The sequence below is a fragment of the Mustela nivalis genome (genome assembly GCF_964662115.1).
Source record: "Mustela nivalis genome assembly, chromosome: 17".
Classification (NCBI taxonomy): domain Eukaryota; kingdom Metazoa; phylum Chordata; class Mammalia; order Carnivora; family Mustelidae; genus Mustela; species Mustela nivalis.
Window position 1 is genome coordinate 60,136,335 of NC_139036.1, and position 8,566 is coordinate 60,144,900.

The 8,566-nt window shown below is 60.7% G+C and overlaps 2 protein-coding genes and 2 long non-coding RNA genes across 5 annotated transcripts in view; 2 read left to right on the top strand and 2 right to left on the bottom strand.

Moving 5' to 3' along the window:
- CCDC40 (coiled-coil domain 40 molecular ruler complex subunit) overlaps positions 1–8,496 on the top strand; it is a 35,582-nt gene extending 27,086 nt beyond the window's left edge. For both annotated transcript variants that reach the window (XM_082706824.1, XM_082706823.1), the window contains exons 16-20: positions 92–183; positions 1,923–2,043; positions 4,687–4,875; positions 6,545–6,703; positions 7,747–8,496. In XM_082706824.1, the coding sequence (XP_082562950.1) occupies positions 92–183; positions 1,923–2,043; positions 4,687–4,875; positions 6,545–6,703; positions 7,747–7,995 (810 nt within the window). In that variant the 3' untranslated portion in view covers positions 7,996–8,496. The remainder of the gene's footprint in view (positions 1–91; positions 184–1,922; positions 2,044–4,686; positions 4,876–6,544; positions 6,704–7,746) is intronic.
- SGSH (N-sulfoglucosamine sulfohydrolase) overlaps positions 1–8,566 on the bottom strand; it is a 169,485-nt gene that overhangs the window by 87,638 nt on the left and 73,281 nt on the right. The gene's annotated exons all lie outside the window — the stretch shown is intronic.
- The window catches only part of LOC309850933, a 1,194,231-nt gene that overhangs the window by 67,856 nt on the left and 1,117,809 nt on the right, over positions 1–8,566 (top strand). The gene's annotated exons all lie outside the window — the stretch shown is intronic.
- Positions 4,386–6,546, bottom strand: LOC309851514. The gene is made up of 3 exons (XR_014304811.1): positions 5,784–6,546; positions 5,568–5,669; positions 4,386–4,885 (listed from the first exon to the last, which is right to left on the bottom strand). It is a non-coding gene; the product is annotated as an uncharacterized lncRNA (long non-coding RNA).

The window sequence follows — 8,566 nt, forward strand, 5'->3', positions numbered from 1 at the left end:
GGCGGGGGCGCGCACGGGCGGGAGGGCACACGGTGGGCCCTGCGTCCGCCGGGGTCCGCAACCAGCCGGCCGCGCCCCCGTCCCCGCGCAGGCCTCGGAGAGGGAGACCATCGAGATGCAGGAGAGGCTGAACCAGCTGCACGAGGAGAAGGAGGCCACGCTGAGCAACCTGGTGGAGGCGGAGTGAGTGCCGGCCCCGCCCCCCGCCCCGCCTCGCCCGCCGCCCCGCCCCGCCCCCCGCCGCCGCGCCTGCGCAGCCCCGCCCATTCACAGCCGCGGGGAGCCACGCAGGGGCGGGGCCCAGGGAAGAGCAGGTGTCAGGGCGCGGTTCCAGCCCTCCACCTTGGCCCGCCCGGTCTCCGGGGGAAGATGAGTGGCTTGCTTTTTTTTTTTTTTTTTTTTTTAAGATTTTGCTTATTTATTTGAGAGAGAGAGAGAGAGAGAGAAAGAGGACAAGCAGGGGGAGCAGCAGAGGGAGAGGGAGAAGCAAGCTCCCAGCTGAACAGGGAGCCCCATGCAGCACTCCATCCCCGGACCCTGAGATGAGGACCTGAGCCGAAGGCAGACGCTTCACCGGCTGGGCCACCCAGGCGGCCCCTTGACGGGGGACTTTGTCTCTGGGATAAAGTTTTTAAAATTACTCTCTCTTTAGGACGCCTGGCTGTAAGAGTAAGCCACCCCCAACTGTAGCATTGTGAACGGGGACAATGTCTGCAAAGACACAGGTCATTCCGACTCCCTCCCTTTGCAGGAAACCACAGTGCATACATCTTTCTTGTCTGCTTGCTTTTTTTTTTTTTTTAAAGATTTTATTTATTTATTTGACAGAGAGAGATCACAAGCAGGCAGAGAGGCAGGCAGAGAGAGAGGGAGAAGCAGGCTCCCTGCTGAGCAGAGAGCCCAATGTGGGGCTCGATCCCAGGACCCTGGGATCATGACCTGAGCCGAAGGCAGCGGCTTTAACCCACTGAGCCACCCAGGCGCCCCGTCTGCTTGCTTTTTAAACAAAAAAGGGTTCTCTGTGCTGCCCTCTGAAGCAGTTTTATGTATTTTCTGTGGATCCACATTTCCCATGGGACCGGCTGCGGAGTCAGCCCCGCCAGGCCAGGTCAGAGCCCGCTGCCCATCCAGGCCGAGGTAACAGCTCTGGCCAGGGCTTATAAACGTCGTCGGTCTGCATTGCGGAGGCTGGCAGTCCACGGTCAGGGGGTTGGGTTGGATGAGTGAGGGCGTCTTCTGGATACTGGGCTTCTGGCTGTGTCCCCGAGTGCTCTGTGGGGTCTCTTCTCTAAGGGCGCTGACCCCTTTCATGAGGCTGCACCTGGTGACATATCACCTCCCAGGGGGGCCACCTCCAAACACCATCGTGCTGGGTGTCATGGAGAGGGGCACAAACATCGAAGCCAGGTGGTGAGCGTGTGTCTTGGCTGCTATGTGAACTTCTCCTTTTAACCGAAGTATCCTTAGCACACAGAGGTACGGTGGCTTCAGGTGTGGCGTAGCTGTGTCTGCACGTGACGCCACGACAGCACCGCCGACCAGGGAGGGAGAGCCCCCTTTGCTCTGGGTTGTATGGGCAGGAATCTGAGAGAGCGCCTTGGCCCCGGCGGGGGTTTATGTTGACCTGCAGGTAACAGAATGGGGATTTGTTTCTGTTTGACAGTCAAGCCCTCCACTCAGTGCCTGGGTATTTAAACAAGCCAAGTGAGAGAGAGAGAGAGCGTGAGGGTCCCAGGTACCGGCCCCCCTGCTCTGAGCCCGCCCCAAGCCCACCATGCTCGGCCTCTGCGCACCCCTGCCTTCCGGCTGTCCACTGCAGGTCTCAATTTGGAGCAAGCCCGTAGGTCATGAGCTCACAGAAGCATCCGAAAGAAATCTCCTCAATGTCTCCCACTCTCACACGGCCTCTCCCACTTTTAAAGACACCAGATCATGCTTTGGGAGAAAAAAATCCAGCTGGCAAAAGAGATGCGGGCATCGGTGGATTCCGAGACCGGCCAGACAGAGATCCGAGCCATGAAGGCAGAGATCCACAGGATGAAGGTAGGGGCCTCTGGGGGCCTGGGAACCAGGTGACCCCCCGGGACCACACGGGCCACCCTGGCCAGTGGCATGGACACCATCCCCAGGGAAGGGCAAAGGGCAAGCACTCCGGGCTGCTCCCTCGCTGACCTCCCACCCGAGGTCCGTCCACTTTGGTTCTTCTCACATGGAGAGGATCACAGACTCCGCAAGACCCACAGCCCTGTGCGCGGTGTTAAGCGAGACACACCTGTACCCTTGCCCCACGCAGTCCGGGCACTCTGATGATTCTGAGGGCGGGTGGGCCCCTGAACCTCACGGCCCACTGGGGAGAGACCTGCCACTAGGGGAAAGGGGTCCCGCCTGGTAATGTGTTCAGACAACACACCCATCTTTTCCGTGGGAGCCTCGAGTTCTCTCCACCGTCCTCCTGAGCTGGATTTCATTCCCTCAAAAACAGCTGGTGATTAAATCGGGGCCCCAGGATAAGCAAGGAAGGTAGTAAAAGCAGGCGGGCATCACTCCCACAAAGCCGCTTTCAACCAGGACCCCTCTGCCTGCGGCATTCACAGGAATGCGGATCAAATGCATATGCTACTGATAAGTTTTTAAAATGCTCCATTTAACTGACTTTTCAGACCCTGGAAGCCACATGCGTTGGCTGCCGCAGGTCAGACACACACACACACACACACACACACACCAAGGGCTTGCGCATGTGCACACGGGTGTGCCCCCCCCACCGTGCCCATGACATGCGGCAAAATGGGATCTGCACGTCTAGCTTGGCAACTTATTTTTCAAAAAAAAATACGGACATTAGCCCAGTTTTTAACAGTTACACAATGTCCTGCGTATGTGTCCTAACTTCTTGGAGCGTCCCGGGTTGGTGAGAATCCAGTGTCCCGGTTCCCCGTGCTGGCCGTCCCGTCTTTTCTTGCTGGGGTTTGCTGCAGGTCACACTCCCCAAAGTGGGATTACAGGGCGGAGGCGTGTACAGTCTTGACCAGAGCCCCTCAGATCATTTTTCCGAGAGGTGCTCCGCGACAGCCACGTCCCGACAGCCTGGGCACCCTGGGGTGTCATCAGCCCACAAGGCTTTATTTTCAGATTGAGGTGTTTAACCAAGCTCATCCCCGGTGGCACGGTCCCGTGCGCTGTGACAAAAATGTAAAACCACATAACCACCCCCTTCGTGACATGCAGTATCTCCATCGCCCGCGGGTCCCCGCGTGCCCCCTGCACTCTGCGTCCCCGCGCCCCAGTCCCCGACTCTCCCAGTATGTCACAGACGCAGACGGTGCAGCGTGAACTACTATCTCGATGCGGCTTTTCGCACACCCCAGAACGCATCCAAGGCCCCTCACGTCGGTGAGGCCCGGCTCTGTTCTCTGTGCATCTTGCGGTGGTGCATCTAAGAAATCAGAGCTTGGCCCACGGTCACAGGGGTTTTTCTCTTATATTTTCTTCTAGGAGCTTCGTACTTACCTGTTTTCTGTTATGGGTTATTGAGCGGGTGTGTGTGTGGGTGTGTGTGCGTGTGCATGTGGCGAGTACTTCCTCAATTTCCTATTTCCATTTTCTTACTTCTTGGCAACTCGGGGGAGTTTGGGCATGTCACCGTGACTAAGCCCCGCCTTGGACGCCCGCCCCACATGTTCTCCCTCTGCTCCGGGTCTCTCCCCGCTCACGGGGTCGTTGGGGTTCATGCCGTGAGGCATGTCTGCCGTCTGCGCGGCTGCTGGGGTTCCCGGATTGCTCTCGACGGCCACCGCAGCTTGAAATGACACAAATATGTTCCCAAGTTCTCTGCACGTGTTTGCACATCTTGAAATCCTGAATCCACCTGGAATTAATTTGTGGACACGGCGTGAAGGAGGGGCCCCTGGCTGCGCTCTCAGCGGGGGTGTGAGTCTCGCTGGCATTCCCACCTCGTCTGGGCTCGCTCCCCAGCCCAGCCGACGACGCCGCAGGGACGACAGCCCGTCCGCGCCGGCCCCGCCCTGGGCCCCCGCCCCTGCAGAGCGGGAAGCCGCTGCCACACTTTAAACCCCGGTGGGCTAGGTCTCCCGCCACCCGTGGCCCCACCCTGGGGGTTCCTGCCTGTGTGTCCTTTCTTATTCTGAACCGGCTTCTCTGACGCACACACAAGGAGATGAATTTATTTTTAATGTCCGGCTGGACGGGTTTAGCTCGGGCCCATGTCTCTGTCCCCACGACCGAGACGGAACCCTACTAACACCTGAGAAAGGCCTCACGTGGCCCTTACAGTCAGCCTCCGCGACAACCCGGGCCCCAGGCCTGGTCCCACAGACCCTTCCCGTCCCCGTCTCCCAAAACCACGACTAAGAAATCAACGTTGGTACAGGTGTCCCCACTTTCTTGGCTTCCGTCTCTTTATTGCTCCAGAATCGCACCCAGGCTGCGCGTGGCCGTCCTCCGTCTCCTAACCTCCCCGGCCTCTGCCAGTTTCTAGTTTTCCCCTTGTCAGTGCACTCTTTACATGGACCTTCAACTCTTTCTGACCAGCAGGGGATGGCTCCAGAGCCCTCCGTCCTCGGGCACATCCCCCTTGCTGGTCCCCTGCCAGGTCAGGGCTCCGCCGAGTCAGCAGAGGTGGCGCTGGGCGCGCTCCCTCACGGCCCCCCTGCCCCGTACACCCAGGTCAGGCACGGGCAGCTGCTGAAGCAGCAGGAGAAGATGATCCGCGACATGGAGCTGGCCGTCGCCCGCAGAGAGACCATCTCCACCCAGGCCAAGGGGCAGGCCAAGATGGACAAGAAGTTGCTCACCCGGACGGACTTCCACCACCAGCAGACAGAACTGCGACGCAAGATCAGGGACATTCACAAGGTAGGCGGCCCTGCGACAGGAGGGGGCGTGCCGTGGACCCTGTCCCTCTGTCCTGCCAGCCTGTTTCTCAGCACTGCCCCTTCTCCTGCCCCCATTCCCAGAGCTGAGTCAGGCCTCCTGTGTGGGGCGGTCTGACCAGGCTGAGAAGTGGCCGTGGGGGCTGCGGGGGGAAGGAGCCTGGCTCCGGAACCGGACAAGCCAACGGACCCCTGTACCATCTGGGCCTGAGCCCCACAACCCACGTGCCAGTTCTGGGTAGAGATGCAGCGGCTGTCACTGTGCCCTTGAGGGGGTCTGGCTTGGGTTTTACAGAACCACACGGAGCGGTACAACCCAGGGCCAGAGAGCGCCAGATTTCAGCTCCTCAGCCTACCACCTCACAGAACTGGCATCAGGGATGCACGGCATGTTGAACCGTGGCTCATGTTGAGTCCCTGTGTCTCTGAGCCCAGATGGTGGGGGGACAGGCTGGTGGGCACTCAGAAGGCCCACACCCTCGTGCACCAGGCTGTACCAGCGAGCACATGGCGTGTGCCCTGCCCAGCACACACTCCCTCGGCCGTCACCGGCCTCTGGCTCAGACTCCCTCCGCCTGTGTGACCTTGGGCATATGTGGGACCTTTCCAAGCCTGCGTTTCTGCCTCTGCCGGATGATATATGAGCAGTAGCCCCCCGGGTAGGTGAAGGCTCACCCGAGAAAGAACCCGGTCTCCGAGCCCCGCTGGCCTCCAGCAAGCTGTTCCACTTGAGGCTCAGGCATGTTGCCTGACAGCTCCGTGCTTCAGCTTCCTGACCTGTGGAATGGGTACGCATCTCCTAGAGCTGTCCAGAGGATTCCGTGGAGACTGTCGGGAGACCCTAAATCCTATACGAGGAGAGATTAGCTGGAAATGACGGGGTTGACCCACCTGCTCATTTGGAAATTACTGGAGGCAGCAGAATGGCCTTTTCTTGGTCCTTGTTGGCCGATCCTCTCTGCCACGCTGGTCACTCATGGTGTCCATTCCTCTCCACTCCTGGGGCTCCCCAGCTGCCACCCCTGCCCTGCCCTCCCTGACCCCCGCTCAGCTCCAGCTCCAGGGGTCTGCGCCCAGATTCCCCTGCCACGCACTCCCCTATGCGCCACACACAGCAAGACTGCCAGCGGTCGTGCACAGACTGGCCCTTTGCACAGCCCAAATTCTCCCGTGTCCCCAGCTAGACCCCAAGAGTCACTCTGTTGCCTCTAATTTATTGATCCACTGGACCCCACCAGCTGTGTCCCCACCCCACCCCCGGCTGCCCAACCTCACTGTGACGGAGCCTGGCCTCCTCCATGCCCACCCCCAACACCCCCCACCCCGTGAGGCTTAGCTCCTGCCCCAGGCATCTGCTGTTCCTACTCTTGGCACACAGGGGCCCAGCAGCCCCTGGTCCCTGTGCCCTTGCAGACAGACCTGCTTCAAGAGGGGGACCCCCATTTCTCTCTCCCAGCCATGCCTGCCTTTGGGGAGCAGTCTGCAGGGTGGGCTTACCTGCCCTCTCACTGGGACTCACCCCTCCAGGTCCTGGAGTCTTGAGGGGCAGGGACTCCCTCTGCCCTCGTGGGGATCCTCTCCAGACTCCAGCTGACTCTGTCTACCTAGTTACCAGGAGGCAGGGTCCTGGGACGGTCCTGTCTATGTCCCAGGCTACCGAGGAGTGCACCAAAACCATCCTAGAACTGGAAGAAACTCAAAAGCGCGTGAGCAGCTCCCTCTCGGAGAAGCAGGAACAGCTGTTGGTGATGCAGTCCAGTACTGATGAGCTCGAGGCCGACCTGGACCGGCTCTTGGCCCTTAAGCAACAGGTAGGCCAGTCCCCTGAGGCACCAGGGCCACAAGCGGCCAGGCATGGAACCTGCCCCTTGCAGCAGCAGCACGCCCTCGGCCAAGGCCGCCTCCTGACCCAGTTAAGCGCAGGGACCCCAGTGCTGCCCAGCACTCTATGACCACTCGCTCACCTCATATGCCCTAACATCTAATATCGCACAACTTTTATGGGCCAGGCACTGCCTTGGGCACAAAGGCGACAGAGTAGGCTCCTGGAGGCTACCCTTTGGGGACAGAGGGACACGTGATAAACAAAATGAATGAAAAAGATAACTTGTGTTAGGTGGTGATAAATATTCCGGAGAAAAATAAAAGATGAGAAAGGGCACTGGGGGCTGGGTCTTTTGAGAAACATCTGAGTCCAGACTGGAAGGTGGCAAAGGAATGAGCTGGCTGGGTAAAGCAGGGCAGGAGCCACTCGAGGGGCGGTCAGAGGCCAGCAGGCTGGACCTGAGGGCAGAGACACCACAATCCGTGCTGTGCACAGCCAGGAGACTTTGGGCTCTTGTCAGGGAGGTGGGAGGACAGGGGAGGGTTTGGGGCTGAGGCATGGCTCTGGGGTTAGCAGAATCCCTCTGGCTCTGATGCCGAAGGGTCAAGAGGAGAACACGGGAGGCCTCATTGAGGTGATGCACGGACCGGGGCAGTAGCCACGAGGCTAGTGTGAAGCTGCATATAATTTCAGCTGCCCCAGTGGGAGTTCCTGCTGGATTGGATGTGGTGTGAGCAGTAGAGGGGGGTCAAGTGAGTCTGCAGGGTCCGAGCCTGACCACAGACGGGGGAGGTAGCGCAGGAAGTCCACTATGGGCCTGGCGTGCAGCGCTATCAAAGGTCTCTCAGACGATGGGCAAAGGAAAAGGCCCAGGTCACAGCACATCAGCCTCTTCCTCACGGGGTGGAGAGTCCCTGTCCTTCTCCTTCTCCCCCTGGCACTTCCCCCAGTCCTGAGTTTGTGTGGGAGCAGCGGGTGTCCTATTTTCAAGCTGCATAACCTGATGCGCGGTCTCTTGTCCCACCCAAGAACCTCTCGGAGCTGGTGGCCCTGCAGACGCGGGTCAAGCACCTCCAGGCTGTGAAGGACGGGAGGTACGTGTTCCTGTTCCGCTCCAAGCAGTCGCTGCTGCACGAGCACAGGCGCTTGGACAGTCGGCTGGCCGTCATCAGCACCATCCTCGACCGGGTGAAGAAGGAGAACCCCCAGTTCCAGGCGGCCCTGCTCAAGGTCAGCCAGACCATCGCCAGCAAGCTCCGGCCGTCCGAGTCCCCCTAGAGGGCAGCCTGGGCCCTCCTTCCCACGCCCGCTGCCCCCCACCCCTGGAAGAGACCAGAACCTGTGTATGGAGCCATGCCCACCCCCAGAGACGCCCTTTCGGAGAAACAGGCCAGCGCGGCGGACCCGGATGCTCTCAGCCGCCCCCGACCCCAGGCCGTCCCAACCGAGTCAACTCCCGGCGCTTCCGGGGGCCCTTCGGGGAGCCTCCCACCGCACGCCGGGCGGACTCCGCGAGCCTCTGCCCCGAGAGTGTCCCGAGGGGACCGCGGCGCCGCCGCCTCGCGCCCCGGTCCCACTGGCGTCCCGGAGGAGGGCCCGACGGAGAGCGGGCGAGGGCCAGGCGCCCCAGGACGCCGCCCGTCTCCAGCGGTCCCCGCGCGGCGGTCGCCGTCGCGCGACGCCCCGCCCCAGCACCTGCCACCCGGCGGCTTCTCGGCCGCGTCCTGGGACAGGGCCTTCAGAACAATTTCCAGCACGAAAATAAAATTCTTTTCTGAACGCGGGAGAAACGCGTCTTTGTCCGCCAGCGCCGCGCCCCGGCGGCGGGAGGCGCCCTCGGAGCGCCGGG